Source organism: Epinephelus moara, chromosome 13 (genome assembly GCF_006386435.1).
Source record: "Epinephelus moara isolate mb chromosome 13, YSFRI_EMoa_1.0, whole genome shotgun sequence".
Taxonomy (NCBI): Eukaryota; Metazoa; Chordata; class Actinopteri; order Perciformes; family Serranidae; genus Epinephelus; species Epinephelus moara.
Window position 1 is genome coordinate 5888679 of NC_065518.1, and position 24254 is coordinate 5912932.

The window sequence follows — 24254 nt, forward strand, 5'->3', positions numbered from 1 at the left end:
TCTGTTCATATTTTTGACAAACTCTGCAGAATAATACAGTCTTTTTTTTTTTTCAAAATTACAACCATTGGCCTGAGAGTGGGTGCTGCAATGTTCATTTTGGTGTTTTTTTAAGCCAATCACGATCTCTCAGACGCTGTGTGTCAGATTTTCTCACTTAGCAGGAGAGTGTCACATCTCATTGCTCCACGGTGGCATTTTCAGAATTACACTGATTCGGCAAAAGTCCAACGCTGGTGAGATTTTCTATTTTGTTACTGACAACGACTTGCATGAAAAAACAAAACCAACAAGGGGCCAGATGCATAATGAGTGTGTGCGCACAAACAACATGCGTACGCCTTTTCACACACAAACTGGTATATATGGATAACAATGTGTGGTGAGAATGTGCACACCTCAGGCATTCTTCAGACCAGGGATACACACGGTGTTAGCTGAGACAGCAACAGGTAATTTAATGAGGACAAGATTAAATACAGGGTGAGAGACAGGTTACATTGTTTAAAGGTTGCTTACTGATGTCACTGACTGTGGGATTATTCTTGCAGGCTGCACATCTTTTTGTAAATTCTCAATCAAAGATGCAGTTAATTATAAATTACTCATGACCTTTCTTACATTTATCTCCCTGCTATGTGATTGTATCATGTAAAATCAGTTTCAACATGAGCGCTGTGAGTGAATCATTGATCCTCCCTCTGATGTTTAATAATAACGATAATTCAGATTGTATCTTGATGATGGTTTGCAGGAAACGTGATGAATTAGAGGTACTGATGCTACAGTAATGACAGCTGCTCCGGCACTGTTGGAGAACCTCACTGATGCGACACAATCGGTGACCTTGCACTTGCTTTCCTGTATTTCTCTGTGGGGGGGCACAGGTATTGATACGCAGACGGATATTTAAGCGTGTTTTACATCTTTTTATGGCTCACTGTGGGAGTGGAAATGAGGCTAGTGCCCTCGTGGTTTTATAAATCTGAGGAAGGTAATGCATATGCAAAGACCTGCCAGCTTTAGTTGAAAAATCTACACTGAGTTTTATGCACCTGGCCCCTGGTATTAAAATGTTTCCTGGGTGATTGGATCACAAGTGGACAGCTCTGAGTACAGATGTGAATGCACTCTGCATCCTTAATATGGTTTGAGATCTGATTCGCTCAGACCACATTCAGAGGTGGACTGGGCCACATGAAGCCACATTCTTTCAGCAGTGTGTACGCTAATGTGTCCCGGGCCTCACTGAAGGATTGCCTGCTATATCATATCATAATCACAGGTTAGACACAGCACTGAAGGCATGGGCGTAGGTTTTGTTTCAACACTGGGGGGTACGCGTATTAGAAGAGGGGTTGGGGGATTGATCTGACAGAAAATTTTGAGCATCAAACACTTAAATTCCTGCATTCAAGTGAATATTTAAGCAGCAGTTTGTGCCTTTTCTGCATCTGTTTATGGTGAAAATATCTTTAATTTTGTCAAAAATATAAAAGTCCCTCCCTACTTTCATTTTTTCATTGGGAGGGGGGACAAATGCACATGTCCTAAATATGGAGGACCGTCTCTGGAGCCACTCTCCTTGCGGTGAACGGTCAGTTCAATTTCTGCCCAGTTAGCAGAAGCTAGCACAGCAGCAGCTGTTAAACGGTCTCAACAAACTCACACATGCAGGGAAACTGCTCGACTCTGTCATTAATTACCGTTAGGTAACATTCACCGTGTACAACCAGCAGTTAGCCCTCTCACTGTGTGTGTATAGCTGGACTCTCACCAATTGTTTCAGGCATGGAGCTCACATTCCTGCAGCAATAGTAGGAAGGATTTCACAAATATATATAGTTCCATCAAACAGCTGCTCGCTGTCGTTTTAATCAAACAAACAGTGCATTTATTAGGGACTGTTTTCACTGATGGATTAATACATATTTGATGCTCTAGTGAGTATTTGGAGCCGCAGGACGGTTTATGTTTGAGTCAAAATAAACTACAGCGAGTGTGTTCATGCTATTGAAGGAACGTGTCACACAGTGAAACAGTGTATGGCGACACCTTTTAACATTTAATCAGTACGGCTGACAAGTAGTGATTTAGTTTTCAGTGGCGGAAATGACATTTCAAAATGTCAGAATATCTTTTTGGCCAGTTAAAAGGTTAATTTAAGATATCTGTGAAATAAATTTTTCATATTAAAAATATATTTGAACATGTAGAAATTACATTGTGACTAGTTAAAAAAGATTAACAGACATCTTTGATTTAATTATAAATATCAGTAATTCCTTTTTTATAAGCAACAATTACACATATCTACAACTGAATTTCCACATGTTAAAAAATGATTGTGACAGACATCAACAATCGCATTTTTGACATGTGCGATACAGTGGCGTATGACAGCTGGGGCGGGCCCCAGTGCACGTTATTATGATGGGCCCCCTGCAAGATCTGGCATCTGAACTAGCTATGACTTGACATTGTCCAACATCAACATACACATTACCCAGCAAACATCAGAGCAAATGTGACACAAAAACCAAATAAAATAATGAAGTATTTATTCAATTATATATATATATTTTATAGTTTATTTGTTGTTTTATAGTATATGTGAAGTAAATGTTTAATGTTATTGTAGAATAGATTGCTACTGACTCTTTCAGAAAACATGACGGAGATGGGTTTGCATTTTCGAGGGCATATACAGCAGTTAGCCTGACTTTTTTTTTAAATTTAACATGGGTTCTTCTTTTGGATGCATTTTTGTATTTCTGAGGTGGCACTCTGAATGAGTTATAAGAGCTTGTTCTCTGGCCAACACGCTGTTGGAGGGCCTGCTCTCTCTATGGGTCCCCTCGTCCCAGGGGCCCCCAGTGCAACCACACTGCCTGCACTGTCTCTATTTACGCCACTGAGAATACCTAACCTTATTTTAATATATTTAGAATTCAGTTCTCACTTACATAAAACTTCAATTAGTATTTGCTTAAATCACTGAACTCAACAGGCTTGTATTAGAGACAGACCTTTTAATTCCGTTGACACAAAACTGTTGCTCAGCAAAGATCAGAAAATACTATCAAATTGTTTATCTGAACCAGTATGAATATTACTTGTATACAAATTAGGTTTCAAATAACAATTTCATTATGTGTTATGTTATGACACTTGTTTTATGCCACCAGAGGATAACAGCTCCCGGCGCTCTGACACAACATTACTTTATACTGTGAAAACAATATTCATGACTGGGATTCATTTAAAAAAAAACGCTTTTGATTCTTTTGATTGGTGGACAGTTAATATCTATAACTCACCAGGTAATCGAGGAATGGACACATATTCTGACTTTGTGACCGTAAAATAAATTTAAGCGAGCTAATGATATGTAGCATCTCCATACTGACAAAAGTTTAAACAATAATATTTATATGCACAATCTAAAAGGCTAATTAATGTTAGCTCAAGCAGGCCTTTATTAAAGACAGGCCTCTATTTGAGACAGGCCTCTATCTGAGACAGGCCTTTATTAAAGACAGGCCTCTATTTGAGACAGGCCTCTATCTGAGACAGGCCTTTATCTGAGACAGGCCTTTATTTGAGACAGCCGTTTATTTGAGACAGGCCTCTATTTGAGACAGTCATCTATTTGAGACAGGCCTTTATTTGAGACAGACCTCTATTTGAGACAGGCGTTTATTTGAGACAGGCGTTTATTTGAGACAGGCCTCTATTTGAGACAGTCCTATATTTGAGACAAACCTCTATTTGAGACAGGCCTCTATTTGAGACAGGCTTTTATTTAAGACAAACCTCTATCTGAGACAGGCCTTTATTTGAGACAAACCTCTATTTGAGACTGGCCTCTATTTGAGACAAACCTCTATTTGAGACTGGCCTCTATTTGAGACAGGCCTTTATTTGAGACAAACCTCTATTTGAGACAGGCCTCTAATTGAGACAGGCTTTTATTTAAGACAAACCTCTATTTGAGACAGGCCTCTATTTGAGACAAACCTCTATTTGAGACAGGCCTCTATTTGAGACAGGCCTCTATTTGAGATAGGCTTTTATTTGAGACAGGCCTCTATTTGAGACAAACCTCTATTTGAGACTGGCCTCTATTTGTGACAGGCCTCTATTTGAGACAGGCCTCTATTTGAGACAGGTGTTTGAGACAGGCGTTTATTTGAGACAAACCTCTATCTGAGACAGGCCTCTATTTGAGACAGGCCTCTATTTGAGACAAAATAGTAAGTAAGAGTAAAAGAGACTGGGCATTTAATTGAAGTTTTACGGTAGTTATGAAATAATCTGTAGATATATTGATTACAACTAACTAGTACAAATATGATGATGCAGTTCTATATATCTGGAGTTTTTTATGTGATTTTACAATTTAAAAAACATTCAAATATTTCCATTCGTATCTGCTAAGGAAAAAACAAGAGCTCCTATCATGTTGCCTCGCATGTTAACAACTAAGGATTCATGGGGGAAAACATATTTACTGTTGTACATGATATGAGGTGGAAGTATGATGCAACACCACAACATATGAACATTTAAATTATGCAGAAATAACTGCATTACATGCAGCTACGATTATGCAGACATGACTGATTATGTAATCATAACTCTGTAGAACATGCATTTATCACATTTACTGTTGCTTTATCTGTGAAGTAAGCAATTTGTCTCATTATGGTGCTAAACTGTTGTTTGGCCGCAGACTCCTGTGCTAGAAACACACAAGAGAAGTTATATAACTGCATGTGGTTCAACCTAAATGAACACATTTACATTTAGAGTGCCTACCGTGAGCAGGGAGGGCTTTTCATTTTCTGTGTGAAGTCATTGCCGCTGATGCAATGTCTATTTGAGGAGCAAACAACCCTTTTCCATTTAGCAGGAACACCTCTCTCTGCTCAGTTTAACAGTAAATGTTTGCAACAAGGGCAGAACCCCCCAGGGGGCCCAAGAATCCTCATACCGCCGAGTGTCGGGAGCTCTAAACCGGAGAACAACCTCACTTCAACCCATGTTCAAAGAAGCAGGAAGCACTTCCATCTGCATCATTACAGCGGCTGTACTCAGGCATCTTGTGTTTAGAGGAAGCCTGCAGCAACACCACCTCTGCTGTGGGAAAAAAAAGGCTAAAAATAATTTCTGCACACTGGGATTTGGACGTTTCACAAGTCAATATTGTGATCAGTGTTTCGATTGATTATCCAAACCTGAAATAAAAGGCACTTGTTGTATCTACAGAGGCACAGATGTGACAGCTCCCACTCCAAACAGCCAACATCTGCACCTGCACTCCCCAAAATCAACACCTGTCTCTCTGGGAATGGGCCCTGAACAAACTGCCGCTTGTGAGTAAGTCAACAGCGATGTGGCAGCCTGCAGCCTTCGGTAACAGCTGCTCGCTAAAAGGATGCAGGATTTCTGCACCGACACATATGTCAGCAGAGGGAGGACAAAGTCAAACTGCATTTCCAGCAACTTGAAAATCATGCAAAACCTTTTGTAAAGCCAACAAATACGTTAAAACATCAGCACTAATCATGTTTTTGATGCAAGCCTCTGAGAATCAAAGCTTTCTGGAGCTACAGATATTCAACCGGAGCATCACAGAAGATTCACAGTTTCATTTCCCCCTCCAACAGTATCCTTAGTAGGCCATAATGCAGCAACAGCTTGCATCTCCTCCGAATCGTCTTCCTCAGCATTTCAAGTACGGCAGCCTCTTTGATAACTCTTTGTCATTTGAAGCACTTTGGTTCCCTCCTCTGTCAGACATCCTCCCCGTCTCTCCCCAGCATTGCAAACAGCACAGCCTGCTGAACGTCCTCGTGCACCTCAAGTGAAAAATTGAGTGGAAAGTGGGGACATTATACCATATAATTCCTAGAATAAGTAGAACACCACTTGCTCTTGATAATAATGAGAACATCCAGGATTTTTTTTTCTTTAATCCTCCTTTGTTCTTAGTTTCAGCAATTTATCTCTCCCTTGCTCTTTGCGTCATTATCTCCTTCCACTCCCTCATCTCTCGTCCTTTTGTGTGTCTCACACTGCATCCTTCCGCCTGTTTAACTCCCTCTTTCCACTTATTTTTCTCCACTTTCCCTCACTTTCTGTCCTCCCACGCTTTCCCTATAAGCTACCTTCCCCCTCTGTATATGTGCCCGTCGGCCCGGCTACTGCTCAGGGGGGGATTTCTGCTCCACCTGCTCTCTCATTCAGCCGCAAAGTAGCGTGATTTCCACCACCCAGCAAACAGGCCCAGCTATGCACAAATGTTAACAGTGTCACTGACTTTAATCCGTGAAGCTCAGCTGATTCTGTCACATATTCAACAGTGGAAAAGACTTGTGCAGATTGTTTTCTGTGAAGACTTCCAATATGTGATCTCTCCTGACCCTCTGCAGGAGCCTCTGTGAACTCTGTGTGCAGCCCTCTGACACCATCATTCTTCATGTACAGTAGCTATTTCCCTGCTGACTCCCGATCGATGTCACCAATAATCCTAATGTATATTGACGCAATTAATCAAACCAAAATCAATGAAGGAGTATATTTACAGAACGTATGGTCATGCAGGTTGGGACTTATCTTCACATCATCCAATTATATCAAGATGATTTATCTTCAACTGACTGTGTTGATCAGTAACATTCGACTACATGGCCCCTTTAAACATTTATTTTCTAGATAAAGAAACCAAATGTAAAGCAGGTGTAACACATTGTGATCGAATCACAGCCAGCAGTGAAAGCAGTCTGTACAGGTTACCTACATCTTATGAAAATATCCACCAACAAAAGCCACCTTAAGGAGAAGTAGTATGGAAGCCCATTTCTGTCAGTGTTATGAAAAAGAGATCCTGTAAGTCATTATAATGAGACATGTTCTCAAAATTATGACTTAGTATCATAAAAAATGAGTTGATATTTCAAAATAGTAAATATCTCAAAATAATGACCTACTATTTTAAAATAATAATAATAAATAATGATAATAATAATAAGTTTTCCAGATTAATGGGTCTGTATCTTAAAATAATGAGAACATTTCTCAAATTTATCACCTAATATCTCAAAACAGTGACTTAGTATTTCAAAATAATGACTTACTATCTCAAAAAAAAATAAACTTTCCCAAAAGAATGACTTAGTATTTCAAAATTATGAGTTATTATATCAAAATAATGAGGAATTTTCTCTATAATGACTTAGTATTTCAAAATAATGACTTACTATCTCTAAAAATGTAGTTAGTATCTCAAAAAAAGAAATTTTCCAAAAATAATGATCAAGTTTCTCAAATTCTGAAAAATATTCTTAAAATTTTGACTTAGTGTCTCAAAATAATGACAAACTTTCTCAAAACTATGACTTAATATCTCAAAAGAATGACTTAGTTTTTCAAATTTTTGACTTACTATCTCAAAAAAAATTGTTAGTATCTCAAAAAATTTCTCAAAATAATAAGTATGTTTATTAAAATAATGAATATTCCTAAAATTTTGAATTAGTGTCTCAAAAAATGACTAAGTTTTTCAAAATAATGACTTAATGTCTCAAAAGAATGACTCAGTATTTCAAAATAATGACTTACTATCTCAAAAAATAGTATCTAAAAAAATAAACTTTACCAAAATAATGAGTAAGTAAGTTTCTCAAATGACTAAGTTTTTCAAAAATAATCAGTTAATATCTCTTTCTCAACTTTCTCAAAAGAATGACTTAGTTTTTCAAAATTTTGACTTACTATCTCAAAAAATTTGTTAGTATCTCAAAAAATTTGAAAAGTTCTCAAAATAATAAGTGTTTATTAAAATAATGTAGAATATTCCTAAAATTTTGAATTAGTGTCTCAAAATAATGACTAAGTTTTTCAAAATAATCAGTTAATATCTCAAAATAATGACAAACTTTCTCAAAATTATGACTTAATATCTCAAAAGAATGACTTCATATTTCAAAAATTTGTTAGTATCTCAAAAAATTTGAACATTTCTCAAAAATAATAGGTATGTTTCTAAATTAATGAAAAACGTTCTCAAAATTATGACCTAATACCTTAAATTAATGAGCTGGCATTTAAGTATGTCAAAATAATTACTAAATTATCAAAATATTGAGAAACTTCTCAAAATTATGACCTAATATCTAAAAAAAAAAGATTTATTTTCTCAAAAAAAATTGTATCTTAAAAAAATTAAAATTTTCTCATAATACATTTTTTTTCTCAAAAATAATTAGGTAGTATCTCCAAATAATGACAAACTTTCTCAGAATAATCACTTTGCACCTCAAAATGAGACACTTTTTTGTAAAAGAAATAATGAGTTATTATCTCAAATTAATATGAAACGGCAGTAAGTCATTATTTTTTAGACCTTTCATTATTTTGAGATGCTAAGTCTTTTTGTAAGGCATACTTTGGGGAGCTTTCTTGCCTTTATTTGATACGACAGATACAGTGCAAAGGGGGAGAGAGAGTGGGGATGACATGCAGCAAAGGGCCACTGTGGCAAGGACACAGCCTTTGTACATGAGCACCTGCTCCACCAGGTGAACTAGCGGTCGCCCCAGATGCTGAGTCATTATTTTGAAAAAGTTTTTCTTTACAATCACCTTTAATTACAGGTGCTTCATTTGATCACATCGGTAACAAAGGGCTTCCATACAGGAGTGTCTGCTTGAGACAAACCAGTGTGTGTGACATGTATGACATGTGTGACGTTGTGTGTGTCTGCCTCTTCCAATGTCATGAAAATGTGTGTGTGGGTTTCAGACACAGTTTGACGATGCAACAATCACTTTGTTTGAAGCACAATAACTGACACTGCAACAGCTGGTCGATTCATTGTTTCGTCCGCAACTATTTTGACAACCAATTAATCTTTTTAGTCATTTTTCGGGGAGAAAAGCCAAACATTCTCTGGGTCCAACTTTCTCACATGACAGGATTTACTGCTTTTCTCTTTCATTTATAATTAGTCATTTCAATATCTTGGGGTTTTGGAGCATTGGTCACATACAGCAAGCTATTACAGGTCCAGTGTGAAGGATTAAGGAGGATATGTTGGTATGTTTTCTTTGGTGTTTAATCACTTAAAAATAAGACTATTGTTTTTGTTACCTTAGAATGAGTTGTATATATCCACATGAGGAGCAGGTCCTCATCTACAGAGATTGCCATGTTGCACCACCATGTTTCTACAGTAGACTGGATTGGACAAACCAAACACTGGCTGTAAATTGGGCCACTCCCATTTTTGAAACTGATTTCAAAACTGACAGTGAAGGAATTCTAACCAGGAGAAGTTTCCACTGGTTGCAATCTGCAATCCTCACCACTAGATGCCACTAAATCCCCCTAAATCTCACACACTCTTCCTTTAAGTGCATCATCATGGGTTGCCGAAAACTATAACTGGCATTTGCAGATGAAATTAATTGAATAACTGAGAAAATAATCTGTAGATTAGTCAATATTTAAAATAGTTGCAGCCCTAATATTGACCTCTTGACTCTGCCTCCTCCTGTTGTCTCAAGCAAGCCTGAAAAATGTACAGACAGCCTCTTTTTCAACAAAGCAAAAGATAAGTAGAGCCCATGTGACCTGGGACACGCCATGTTTGTTGACAATAGATCCAATTCCTCCATACGGTTGTTACTCAACATTATTTTTACTTAAACATGACTTAAAACTTCAGTCGCCTTCCGCCTGGATACAGAAGAGTGATCTCTGCTGTTTATTCCCCCACTGGTCCAGGATCAAAGCCCACCAAAGCTTTCTCCCTTTTTGTCTTTGTGTACAATCTCACTGGCTGAATAACACTACGGGTGAGTGGACGGCTCACTCCGTCTTTGAAAGGCTAATAAATCAAAAAACAAACGGGCTTTATCCTTGTCAGAGCCGCAGACCTTCTGTCTGATACCAACAAGGACAATAATAATAATTAGTTTTCATATTTGACTTTGTGCTTTGAAGTGAAAACTCTTCACCTTGATCTCATAGATCTTGAGCTTTCTCTTGATACTGGTGTTCTCGCGCTCCAGACAGGCCAGCCTCGTCTTGATGTCCTGATAGGCGGAGATGAGGGCGAAGTGGGAGGCCGAGTAGACGTCGTCGGGGGAGTGCGAGGAGTGCCACGCCACGCTGCCGCAGCCATCCTCCTTCAGGCCCCCTGCGTCGCCGCCTCCTCCCAGCAGCCCCAGCTCCCCTCCTCCGAACAGAGACTGCATCACTCAGAGCCTCAACCTGAGGACAGACAGTTATTTGCCCATTAATTATTAAACCTCCAGATTGTTTCCATTCAATTAAATGTACCTACCCCAAAAAAGCGTTTCATAATCCTGGCGAGAGGGTCGGCTATCAGTGCCACCGCAGCAGTGCTAAAAACATCAAGCAGGCAGCTACTCGCAACAAACAAAAAAGAACAAAGCCGCGTTCGACTGAGAGCAGTCGGATTTCTGGCACACACGATGTAAAATATTCAAAAGCAAAGCGGGTACAGACAGAGACAGGAGGCAGGATGAGGGACATGTGAAATTTAAAGATGACTGGGTGGATACATACATCAGAGAAGGCACTGCGTCACATCATCGCATTGAGTATGTTTATGTGCACACCACGTTTATACTGAACAAAGACAAACGCACATGTTAATCTCCCTTCTTCTAGATTATAAAGTTTTGTTCAGACAGAAGGCGAGGCGAAGTTAAGAGGCAGCATGACTGCACAGCAAGTCGGTGCAAAGATGCAATGCAGTGGATGCCAACAGATGGAAGATTGTCCAAAGTGTGAGTGAGGACACAATAAGAATCTTTTCTCTACTGGAGCGAAGAATTTGCTTTAAGCCAAAGACTTTATGACTCCACAAATAAGTTGCTAGCTAATATATAGCTAATGTCTGCACAGTTATTGCATCGTTGCCAATAAACACAGGCTGCACAATAATCTTAGCAGCGGTTCCCAAATATTTTTAACCCACAGCACCCCTCCATACAGACTCCTTCTCATGGCTTTCAGAGTACACTTCTGTGCCTCCTGAGAACTGAGATGCATTTCTTTGAGTTTATTTACAGTGGCAGATCTTTCCATCACTTCCATCTGCTGATCGCTGTTTGTTGTTGTGTCTCGAGGAAAGTCACTGCTGGGCGGAAAACGATGCCGAGAGTGAACCTAAACAGTAAAGCTGCAGCTGGACAGCTAAACAGTTAGATGAAATGTAATAGGCCACCTTTTTATAGCTGCTTTAAAGTCAGTTTCGCCTTGTTTTATTTTATTTCTGTATGTTGTGAGGGGTTTGGTAAAATATGCAGAGAAAGATTAGAATAAACAAATCTTGCAGCATCCTTGATCCGTCCCTCAGGCTCCTCACATTCTGTACCACCCACTTTGGGAACCACTAGTGGAGTTGTCACACTTGCACAAGTGATGCAACTCTGAAGACATTTTAAGATTATCCAAGTTTCTGATCATCTGTTGCGGCGTGGGCCGCTCTTTGACTCCTCCACATCCAGATAATCTGTCGTTTCTGTACCAACACATTACCTCAACAGTTTAGTGTCTGGCTGCCTGGACACACTGCTGTAGTCAGTGTCAGGGAGCAGTAAACTACACGTTATTAAACTAGTACTGTATTTGCATATGATTCAAGTAGTTAAATTGCTTTTTTGCCATTTTTTGTGTAGTTAACTTTTGACACTACAAATAATTTTGGGCCATAAAAGGAAAGGAATGATTCTTTTAACTTTACCATTATGTCCTTGCTGTAATTTAGCCTCCTTTGCGCAGCAATGGTCGGGGCCGGGCAATTTTAGGCAATTCTGAGCAACAAGAGGCAGAATAGGAAGCTGTAGCACGTACGGTCGACTTGTTATGAATTTTCAAAGTTTTGTACTTTAGACGCTTGCTGTAGCGCCACCATCAGGACTATTGGCTTGAGTTTGCAGCTGAGCAAATCTGGCATAGGACTGGACCTTTGTGCAAAGTTTGGTGATTTTCCGCGCATGGGAAGTATGATTTCCTCAGAAGAAGAAGAAAAAGAAGAAGAGGAGAGAACGAGTAGGAAAACAAGAGGGTCCTGGCAGGACTGCCTGCCCGGCCCCTAAAAATAAGAAGTCATAAGTATTAATTACTTTTATTTATTACCAAATGTTCTGAGAAGTTGTTGCATGCTATTTTGGCTAACTGTGTGATCCCGCTTGGTGCAACACCCTCACCTGCCAGATGCATAAAACTCTGAGCAGACTCACGTCTAAAGCGCATGTTTTTGCCAGATTTAAAAGCCATGCGTCTGCCTGATTCTGTTTTATAAATCTAGATCATTGTGGTGCACAAGCTTCATTTCCACTCCCACAGTTCACCATAAAATGATGCAGAAATGCCCAAAACATTAATTTGCAAATCGACACTTGTGCCCCCCTGCCTCTCATTAGACCTCAATGAGTACGGTAAAGAAAGCATAATTACACCCACTGAGTCACATCAGAGACGGCTTTGGATATCTGTAGCGTCCTTATGATTCATCACATTTCTGCAAACTATCGTAGCTTTAAAATCTCGATCATCATTGTTTTTAAACGTCAGAAGAATGAATGAATGAATGAATGAATTAGAGCACTGGTGTTGAAACTGACTTCACAAAGTGTGTCACAGGATAAAATTGAACAATCACTGACAGGGAGATGAATGTAAATTTAAAAAAATAACTCATCAGTGAACTTCATAAATGCACCTTTGATTCATATTTTACAGAACACCATGAAAAAACAATGAGCAAGCAACCTAAAAACAATGTTATCCGTCTCTCAACTTAACATTTAATGATGTCCTTTATATCACTGATGACTGTCTCAGCTAAAATGTGTGTACGCCTGGTTTGAAGAACGCACATTGTTATATAAATATAAATACTGTATATATACCAGTTTGTGTAAGAAAAGTTGTACGCATGGTTTTTGGGCGTACACATCGTTTATCCATCTGGTCCTAAGACACTAGTTTCTGAACTGCAGGTGTCTGACAGATGGACATAGCATACAAAACCAAAGCTGACATTCCTGCACTTTCCCATGAACAGTGTGGATGTTTATTTCATTGGGTTATGACCTGTGAACAAGTGGGCACCTTTTGCAACAAATTCGGTTAGGTGGCATTCTTTTTACAAAGTCGTTTGCACTACTTTTTCTAATCAGCTTTAGTTAACCAAACTTGATTTCTCCCTGAGGTAGCTTTGCTGTAGTTTAACCTCTTCCTGTGTGAAGACATTGGTAGCTTGCAAAGCTTTGAAAGTAGCTTCCCCAGCACTGGCTGCATTCACTTTGATGGCTTTAGCTTCTCCATCAAATTATCAGTGACGGAAGACGAGGATATTTCTGCGTGTAGAGCATCATTACATCATCATACTTTTTGTGTTACTGACAAGGAGCCTGTAATTTTTTTACATCAGATTCTTTTGTGCATGTAAACATTTTGTCTACCTCACATAGCCCAAAGAATTTCAGCGCCTTTTATCTCTCTTTTGCGTTAACTACATATTATTTTTGGTGAGAGCTGCCCTACAGGTGCGTGAGTAACCAGTTCATGTACGGTGGCTGATATGTTAATCAGACTGTGATTCACATATGAGTCTGGTTCGTGCTCTTGTTCCATTTCACAGTACTTAAAAAAACATGAGCTGTGACAGCCTACGCTCCTTGAGTGGCATGATGAATGAGCTGGGTAGTTAGCTGACCATGCTACATCACAGCCAACCAGCTTTGGCCTCCCCCCTCCCCCCCCCCGGCCCAAAAGACTCAGGGCAATGCTGTCAAAATGATAAATGGCACCTGTGATGTCACCGCCCTCTTTTCATGCAGCCACAGAGGGGACATGTGCACAAAAGTCATACTAGACGTAGCGAGGCGCACCGATAACGGTTTGATTTACGGGTACTGAGGGAGTTACACAACAGCGAGTTGATTTGATGTATACTGGAATGGATGCCTTCCTGACTCCAGCATTGCCTTGTGAGTCAGCGATTGCCTACTGAGCTATTTTCATCTGCTCCCTTCCTCCACGGTTGCTATTTTCCTTGTGTTTTAAGAGAGAGGGGGATAAAGCCTCAGCCAATCTACAGCTCTTTTCCTCGCTGGTCTAACAGGATGATCCAAAAGCACTCCCACATGCACACAAACGCACGTCTGTGCACATGCTGCCAAAAAACAAAAAAAAAAAAATACACAGAGGAAGAGTCGCACAAAGAGAAAATGCATGTGTGGACAAAAATGTCTGTTTGATCAGAGAGATGACACACACACAAACACACACACACACACACACAGACGGACTGTGCCAGTCACCTGCCAGCTGCCTGCAGACTGGTGTTTACACCAGGAAGATATTAAGGTCCTGTGATGTGCTCTGTGCTGACACCATGCTGTCGAGGCTTGTGCGCTTTTCTCTGGCGAGCGCGCTGTCACTCTAATGGCCCGATCCCATTTCTTATTTTCACCCCTTAGCCCTCGTTTTCCAGTGCCCCTTTGCCCATAACACAGTTACAAAGGGTAGTGGTTGAAATCTCAGTCCTGTCACCAGAAGAAGATGCTGGCATTTTATGTCTCTGCAAACTATTTAAACGTGATATTTGCACATTTCTGCCTTTCCAAAGTGATGTAGGATATGAGCTGACTTTCTCCTCTGAGGTGGAGGGGACAACAGATGGCATGTCACCTAGGTGAGATGGCTGCTTTGCTGCAGACGACTGTTCCATACCACAAATGAAAGCGGTTGTATTTTAGCAAGTCATTGCTGTGTTTCAATCCACTTTTCAGGCACCAGTCGTGGGTGTTTTGTTGCGACCCGTCGGCGTGGATAGTGCCATGAAAAGCCAATTCTTTGCTACCGAGACATCTCTGCTCCTCCTGCCAGTCTGCTCTGATATTAGAGGGGCTGTAACAAGTGCAGCAACTTCACTACTGGACTTTAGTTAAAGTTTGGATGTTACATGCCATCAAAGGGGGAATTGCAACATAGAAATATGTCAAAATCTGGGACTGTCTGGTGCCTGGTAGCTCAGTGGGTCGAGCAGGCGTCCCATGTACAAAGGCAGTGTTCTTGCCACAGTGCCGGCAGGTTTAATTCTGGCCCACAGTCCTTTGCTGCATGTCATCCCCTCTCTCTTCCCCTTTCACGCTTAACCTGTCCTGTCTTACAAAGGCAAAGGCCACAAAAAAGAATCTTAAACAAGACCGGGCTAGTCAGCTACCGAGACATTAGAATAAGCTACCACTAGGGTTTGTTTTTTTTGTTGTGCTTGTTCAGGCTGTTCTCATGCACTACGTAAAGTCATGCCCCTAAATTTATTTATACCCTACGTTATTATGAGCTCGTACAACCCATGTGTTGGGAACGCTGTGATCACATGACCAATACCCTGGAAGTAAAGAAGGAAGTGGTGCCTTCAGGAGGCAGGCTGAGGCGACGAATGGGTCACAACACACAAGAACTTCCCACATTGTCAACATGTTTCTTTTCCCAAACCTAACAGTAACTTAACCTGCCCAATCCTCACCTCCGCACCATTATGTCAAGTTTACGTTAAGTATGAAACATGATTTGTGATGCGTTGATTCGTAGGATGTACGAGGATACATTGGCTCGTTATAAAGACGTTTCTTTTGTTGTTTGTGCGCCCATTTTGCCAATAATTTCTCAAAAACCTCTGTTTGGAGGGCCAAGTAGCCCGAACACTTCGCCCTGCCTCTGTACCCCAACAAGATTTGGACCCTTAACCCCTGACCTGTAGACATGAATGTGCAGACGGTACTCACTGTGTGTTGGAGCTACAATAACATTCTTCATAGTTGTTTTGAGTCATGTTCATGTGAAAATAAATGGGTCACCGCACGCAAAGAAACCTGATGAATTGGACATTGGTTTATTGCTGTTGCCAAGAACACATGTCCGAAAAGTTCTCCCCGTTCACACCTCAGAGGCCTTAAATGATATGTTTTGTGTGTTGCATTTGAGCGAAACAGATTTCAAACTGTTGGGGAAACAACAGAAAGAGGGAAATAAATCAAAGTATGGAGATATATGACAAGATGAGGAAACCAGCAGGAATGGATCATGTATATTAGACGGGTAGGCTTTCACCTCGCTGTATGTAGTGACCGCATTTCCATAAACATCCCACGGAAGCGGCACACACCATCCGCCTACGTGCAGGCTCGAGGACATAATTATCCATAGACCAAAAAATCTGATAAAATTGCCAAGTGGATGTTATGATTCAATTGTGTATGGAGTACCTATTCACCGGCTGCATCCCTACATGGCTAATAAAAGACTAATCTCTAATCTACAGCTCGATGACATCTAGCAGCTCACATGCTGTGGTAAAGAGGGTGCAGTGGCCACTGATGGATGGCCTCAGAGTGGATAAAATAAAGGACAGGAACACAGGAACATCCATTTTGTCTGGGCTCCTCACATTGGCAGCACAGAAATGAGGCATTTATCACACACACTCGCAGAGCTCCTACTAAGCTCCCCTTCCCTGATCCCTCTCTTGCTCTCTGCTCCTCTACCCAAAATATCCCTCATCCGGCTTCATCCGACCCCTCCTCCTTCCCAATCACACACTATCCACTCTATCTCCTGGACCTCTGGGCTCATTTGCCGAGGCTCTCGGGGCCCCACCGGACTGGAGAAGTGAAAGCATACGCTTCGTTCCCAACCAGCTCCCTGCTTCATTACAGCGATTACCACAAGAAGTCATACATTACCCGGGGCCCACATGGCATACATTGTCCCACTGAGACTCCCATCCTTGTCCTCTGTCTCTGATCCCTTGTCCCCCTTTCCTTCCTCTTCTCTCTAGAGATTAAAGCACCACTCCCCTCCCTCTGTGTCACTGTACACTGAAAGGGCCAACGCTGCTGTCGTCATCAGTGGACCTGCAAAGGCTACAGCCATGAACTGAGTGGGTGACTGTGACAAGCTATTGTTTTCATTACCTACATGTGGTGCCAATTTTACATGTAGCTCTCCCGTTTGAATGAGCTTTTTTTTGTTAAACGTCACAACAACAATCTGACGGGGTCGAACCTGCTGACATTTTCTTCCGACACGTCACATTAACGTCAAGGCTGCAGCAACACAAGGTTAAATCAAGAGAGCAATTAAATGGGTTTATTTTTACAGAGGAGTATCAGGGCCAGGCGTAAGGGGAAAATGAGAGGAGGAAGATTTCTTAAAAGTCAAAATATTGAGGATAAAGTGGAAAGGTTGAGACTGAAGTCGAAATGTCGAGAATAAAATCAACTCTATTGGTATGTCAAATTGTGTCTTGTGATACAACATATTCCCTCTGTAATGGGCACAGGTGTAACCATAGAAACCTTTGCATATGTCTGTTAGCAATTATGGATTGAATATGATTTCTCCTTCTGATACGATGACATTTTCAGCACAATCTCTTCAAAGGCCGAATGCTTAATACCACACCGTGTTTATGTGCTGAAAGAGAAATAATTTTCTTTTAATTAAAACTGATTCTGAAGTACAGTTTCAGCAGTTCATCATCACACAGCATTTTGTAGAGGCAGCCACATGTGCTAATGCTCATCATTTGATTTATTCTTAAAAGTTCAACTTTATTCTTGATATTTTGACTGTATGTTAAAAATGGTATTTCAAATTTATTCTTGAAAAACAAAGACAAAAAAAACAGCTTCCTCCTCTGATATATTCTTTCTTATGCTCGACACTAAGAATTAAAGTTTGACTTTATTCTCAACATTTCGACTTTATTCTAAAAATGATATTTGAACTTTATTTTTAACATTTTAACTTAACTTGCAAACTTTACTCTTTATTCTCAGCATTTTGATTTTATTCTCAAAACGGTCTTTGAATTACTCTTGACATTTCAGCTTTATTCTGAAAATTTCAACTTTATTCTGGAAATTTCAATTTATGTCTTAAAAGCAGAAAAATCAAACAAACAAACAAAAAACTTCCTCCTCTGATACATTTTTTTTCTTTGACGTAATGTAATTATTCTCAACATTTTAACTTTATTCTCAAAATGGTATTTCAACTGTTCTCGGCATTTCAGCGTTATTTTTTAAATTTCAACTTTATCCTCAAAAAGCAAAATAAATAAAAACCTTTCTCTTCTATTTTCTTCTATTTTTTCGACAACTTTATCCTCGACATTTAAGCTTCATTCTCAATATTTCAACTTTATTTTCGAAAAGCAAATAAACAATAGTTCATCCTCTAATATTTTTTCTTCAGCTTTATTCTCAAAATTTCAACTTTATTCTACATATTTCAACTTAATTCTTAAAAAGCAAGAAAAAAACTTTCCTCTAATATTTTATCTATGACTTTATCCCAGACATTTCAACTTCTCTTAATATATATATATATATATATATATATAGCTATATATTTTATTGTTGACAGGTTTTTTAACTTTAATTTGTGTTAAAATCACAAATAGTGTGTATGTGGCAATTTTCTGTTGCAGATGAGATTCTTCTCACCTCAGGTCAGTCTGCAGGGTCAGATCAGTTCAATAGATGATGGCTTTCACAATAACCCCACTCATTAAATATACTGCCTTTGTTGTATGAGAAAGTACCACAGCTCTTATCCCCAGGGCTTAATGATTTATTTCAGAGAAGTTTATTATTTTTATGATGTTAGTGGAGATTGTGGCCCACCTCACCTACAGGTCTATTAAAATGTGTTGTCAGTTATTGTTTTCCCCCAAAAGATGAAAAAAACCTTCATTCTCATTGGACCTTCAGTCTCCCTAAACGTCCAGACTGCTTACAGTATGAAGAACGCTTTACATTCAGCCTTTTCCCCAGTGTTGTGCCATGTTTAGCTATGTTAGTGGAATGGCTAAACATGGCTGTATCGATGATAAAGTTCATCCATTCGTTCACCACTTGCAGACTGGAATATAACAAATATTTGAATGTAGTTTTGTACAGACATTCATGATCCCCAGAGGATGAATCTTAATGACTTTAGTGATCCTCTGACTTTTCCTCAAGTGCCACCAAGACATGTATATTTGTGGTTTGAAGTAAAATGTCTCCACAACTATTGGCTGGATCAGGTCAACCTTTTAAAAGAATACTCCACCCCCCCAAAACAACCATTTGTGTGTCAATTACTCATCCCATGTCACACTGAATTTGTGAGGAAACCTTCTTTGCATGCCTCCAAGGTGAACAGAGAATCCAAAAACCACTAAAATTCATAACGAATTCATAGGTCAATCCTCGGTGATTGCATTTGACAACAGCAAAACAATATCAAAACATCTGTTTACAAACTCTCACACAACTCATGCAGTAAAACCAAGTCACATTTATCCAGTCGTAAGCTCACTACTTCCTAAACATATGCATTTTTGCTAAAACCTTACTGTTTAAAACTGAAGTGAAACTTTATTTTTCTCTCTTCAAGGCCAGACTCCATTGACAAAAACAGTAATTTTACCTCATTGAACACAGCAGCTGCTGGTCTACCGCTGCCTTGATAAGTTAGTTTGTTTGTGTTATTGTGTGACTTTAGTGAATCTGAAATGACCCTATAAAACACCAAAGTCAGAAAATAACACAAACAAACAAACTGATGGAGTCAGTAGTAGACCAGCAGCTCCTGTGTTCAGTGATATAAAATTACTGTTTTTATCAATGGAGTCTAGTTTGGAAGAGAGTTTCATTTTCAGTCCAGTTGCCAGTGGGAAAGATCTGTCTGTTTGGGAAGTGCTGAGCATACGACTGGATAAATGAGACTTGGATTATACTTCAGGAGTTGTTTGAGAGTTTGTCAACAGATGCTTTCATATAGTTTTGCTGTTGTTAAATGCAAACCCCTTTGACTTTAATCCATCAAGAATTCTCAGCTTTTGGATTCTTCGTTCACCGTGCAGGCATGAGAGAAAGTTTTCTTACAAATTCAACGTAACACAGGGTGAGAAATTGACACACAAATGGTCATGTGGGGGCTTAAGTATTCCTACAAGGGCTTTACTCTACTTGTGTACGCAGGATTTGATTCGTCGTTGTCGTTCTTTGAGTTTATTTATTCATCTGAATCTCTTGTTTTCTTTTGCCCCCCTTTCTAATAGAAAATAATCTTACAAATACACTGTGTTGGTGTTTCCTATTGTGGCTCTGTCTATAGCTTAAGTAGGTATTTTCAAGAAATCGCAACCGAAAAAGACTCTCCTTCAAAATATAAAATGACACAACACATAAAACATGCACAACACCAAGCAAGGTCAAACATGGTGCACTCTCCAGGCGTCAGAGCTTCATTTAAATGGCTACAAGCAAATTAATTAATCACTTGTTCTACCTATTTAATAATTACAAGAAGGAGCTGTGTTAGTATTTTATATTAAAATTAGACCTTGTTGTCTTTACCAAATTAAACAGCACAAAATATCAATTATTTACAAATATTTCTGTGTTGAATAAATGACTCTGACACCCGCAATGAAAACTCTTTCCCCAAACTGTCTGCAGAATATAAATTATTAGCAAACTTCATTTACAAAACGCCTTTTTTCCATCCTAACGTGTTTACAGCATGATCAGGTCTCCAGTTTTTTAGCACTACGACAGGACTGTGAGGTTATAAAATATTACTATACTTTGACTTTAAAAGAGAAATTGTAATATTTCACACACTTGATGTATCCTCGATTTAACATGACGAACAGCAGCTCGAGCATTAAGCCGGAGTATTCCTCGATGAGTTGAAAAGAACAAGCCTTATCCATTCACAAACATGCATAACCCAATCAAATCCCAGAGCTGGAGCTCTCTGTAAATACCGCAAATCATATTTTTGGGATCCTTTGAGGATTGAAGCAACAGATGATTGTTCTCTCTGTGTCTGCCAGCTAATCGAGGCTCGCTGTAGACTGTAATGGTGCAAATCTCCTCTTACAGATGTTAATATTGATGCATTCTGTTCTTGTTCCCGCTTTGTGGCATGACCGTTTCTTTGGTAACAAGCTATATCATCATAAGCTATTTATTTCTTCTCCCTAAAGCCTGTTTATGTGGAAGGTTCTGTCTGTGTGTTTCTGCGTCTCTTTTGTATCCCAGGGCGTAAATATATGAGCGCAGTGGAAATCGTGCCAGCTGGGTCAGGGCTGGGTTTTCTGGTGATAACAGAACCAGGATCAAAGAGGAAACTGGGGGAGTGAGTCCCTGCAGTGTGCGATTTGAATGTTGGATCTTGTATGAGGGGGATGCAACCACTTTCCCCTCTATCTCCCTCTCATCCTTCCCTTGGCTTTTAATGTATTTCAAACAAGCCGCAACCTGCGGGGCTGAGAAATGAAGCCAAGGCGGAAGTGCCAAAAACTGCAGTTCATCTAATGGCCACTAGAGGAAGCGAGTCAATCCCCATAGACCTTCATGTTAAAATGCCCAACTTTACAGCAGAAATAAACATTTTTACAGCCTGGTACAAAAACAGTTTCATCTTTATAGTAAATTTTAACATTCATGACAACTGTACAAGGGGGGAATTTTTATATAACTCACCCGTTTGAATGTTAAGGCTTAAATCTATGCATAATTAAGGGCGTGGCTGCTTTGAGTGACAGGTGGGTGCTGTCTGTTGACAAGTCACCACCATGGCAGCCCCGTTGGTTAGGTAATGTAACAATGTTATAACCCTAGATTCACAGCGTAGGCGTAGCTGTTGCTATTTCAGCGTGTTTTCGGTTTATGAAAGTTAATTTTAACGTCTTGGTCGTTGAAGGGACTGTTCACTGTTTAAACTGGTATGCTTTTTATTTGTCTCAGGGCGGCATAGAACTTGTAATGGCTGTATTTTGTATTCATTTTACCACATATTTTTAAAGACAACATCCCTTCCAAACTACCATGTTTTCTTAAAAAAAAATCACGAAAATTACATAATTTATCATCCAGAGACTGTAAAAAATTTTCGTTGGATTTTCAAATTTATGGCTGTTTTTGAACACATTATATGGGATGACACTTTCTTAAGAAAAACATAACCAAATCTGAGTTTAAAATAGTGATATTCTCAAAATCACTTTTTTTTCTACGTGTCTCATTTTAAAATTTGGTCCAAATAGACTGTCTATTAACTGACTAACTAACCAGCGTGCACAACAAGAGTGAAAAAACAAGGCTTTTTTCAACTCAAAGATTTCGTCTTCAACTTTGAACTTTCAAACATCAAAGGGTACTGAAAATCTAACAACTAATTTATGGTGGAGGGAGGTTCATGCATTTTCCACCAGTCACTCAGGGATGCTCAAGGAAAAATATTTGTAGCTTTTGGTAGCTTCTGGGAGGGTAAAAATCTAAAAAACAGTCAAATCAAACCCAGCCACCCGCTCCTCTTATTACAGTTCTTTAAAAGTATTGTTCAGTATTTGGTTGTACTAAACGACCCTCTAAGGAGTCAGATGTTTCATTTTTCTGCTAAGTACATTTTTTAAAATGGTTTCAAGCCTGTTTTTTGTTAGTGAAAATTAGCCTTAGCATTATTACGGTTTCCCAAGCCCCCCAGGAACAGCGCTGGGCTTTGAGGCCAATTTTACACCGTGGCCAAAATTGGAATTACATGGTCCAGGTCCGTCACGTAATACCATGAGGCCCAAGATGACTTTCTCCCATAGATTTATACTGTAAAAGGAACGTCTGTAAATCAGTGGATACATATTTTGAATGTCACAACCACTGCGACATGACTTGTTTTGATTGTCAGGGTTTGATTCATTCAGTCTAAATACATATCGAAATTTTCGAAGAGAGGCATGATTAAATCCTTTTTTCCCCCATTCAAGTTAGCAGAGGGCTAAACAGGAAGTTATCTGCTCGGCTGTGCCCACCTTGGCTTGACTACACTCTGCCACTGTAAATCTCTAGTGTACTGTGCTCTATGAATCTTGCAATGCTGAAGATTCGGGTAACTTCATACTGCAAAAAATCGAGCTTTTTTGGCTTTGTATGACCCCCTGCAACTTTCATAGGAATCACCAGGGGCCAGCCTCCAAAGCTGTATCCAGTTCTCTTTGTACATCCATGGAGTTAACAGTGCTAACCAAGCTAGCAGCTTGCATTACGGTTAACTCTACCGTGTCATCCAAAAACGGTCACCTCTGGCTCCAAAAAATCCAAGATGGCGACAGCCAGAATGCCAGTCTCAAGGCTTTAAAACAGGAGTCCACAAACCAGTGGGTGACGTCACGGTGGCTACGTCCATTATGTTATACAGTCTATGGTTTCAAAGTGTCTTTCTCCCTCTCACCCACCCTCTCTGCACCTTTTCTCTCCTCTCTCTGTCCCATCCTTTATTTTCTGTCTGGCACTGTAAAACAGTCCAGCTCCTCTCAATGCCACCCCGTGATCCCTGCAGGCTGGACGTTTGGCACCTCTGACTCAGACAGTATGTCTGTGAATGGAGAGTCCAGGGCAGAGAGGCGTGTGCCTTTCTGCCCCATGCTCATCCGCCAAATGCTCCCATAATGCCTAGCTTCGCTCCGCTGTGCCTGTTCCCCCTGCTAAAGTCTCCTTTTTTTAACAGAGCTGGACAGTAGAACAACACACACTGAGAACCTATTAACATGCCGGCAGGTAGCGTTTGATTGTGTGTGAACGAGTGTGTGTATCAAGCGGACACATTGAGCACATGCACAGCGATGCGTGTGGAAATGAGACAGTGCAGGGAGTGTGTGTTTTATGTGTGTCAGTGCAAGGACATGGCAGCAGCAGTGCAAGCAGAAAAAGTGCTCCATGTGTGTGTGTGTGTGTGTGTGTGTGTGTGTGTGTGTGTGTTTGTCAAAGAGAGACAGGTAGTAGGTATTGATGCACTGACCCAATGTACTGGATCTGTATCGACCCTGTGCACTGACCTTATTAAATGGATCACTTAAGAGCCAGACATGTGTGATCCACATCAAATACTGTTTGTTAGCCACCGTCATTATAAAACTAGCAACTGATACTGTAACAGCTATGAAGTGATTTACACTTCAGGACGAATATAATAAAAAAAATTGCTGGTTACAGTTAATAAAAAGCATTGGTATCAACTTAATATCTACATAAATTAATAGCTACATACATCTCATATTCGATATATGAGATGGGGAGCAGCTGTCGGGTATGAAAATAGATAAACAACAGCTGGTACAGTTTCTATTTACATATCAGATAGTT

At 39.7% G+C, this 24254-nt stretch overlaps 1 protein-coding gene across 1 annotated transcript in view; it reads right to left on the bottom strand.

Annotated features, from left to right (window-relative positions):
• tbkbp1 (TBK1 binding protein 1) overlaps nt 1-24254 on the bottom strand; it is a 100973-nt gene that overhangs the window by 39424 nt on the left and 37295 nt on the right. Inside the window, exon 2 of the mRNA XM_050060969.1 lies at nt 10026-10281. Within this exon, the coding sequence (XP_049916926.1) occupies nt 10026-10265 (240 nt within the window). The 5' untranslated portion in view covers nt 10266-10281. The remainder of the gene's footprint in view (nt 1-10025; nt 10282-24254) is intronic.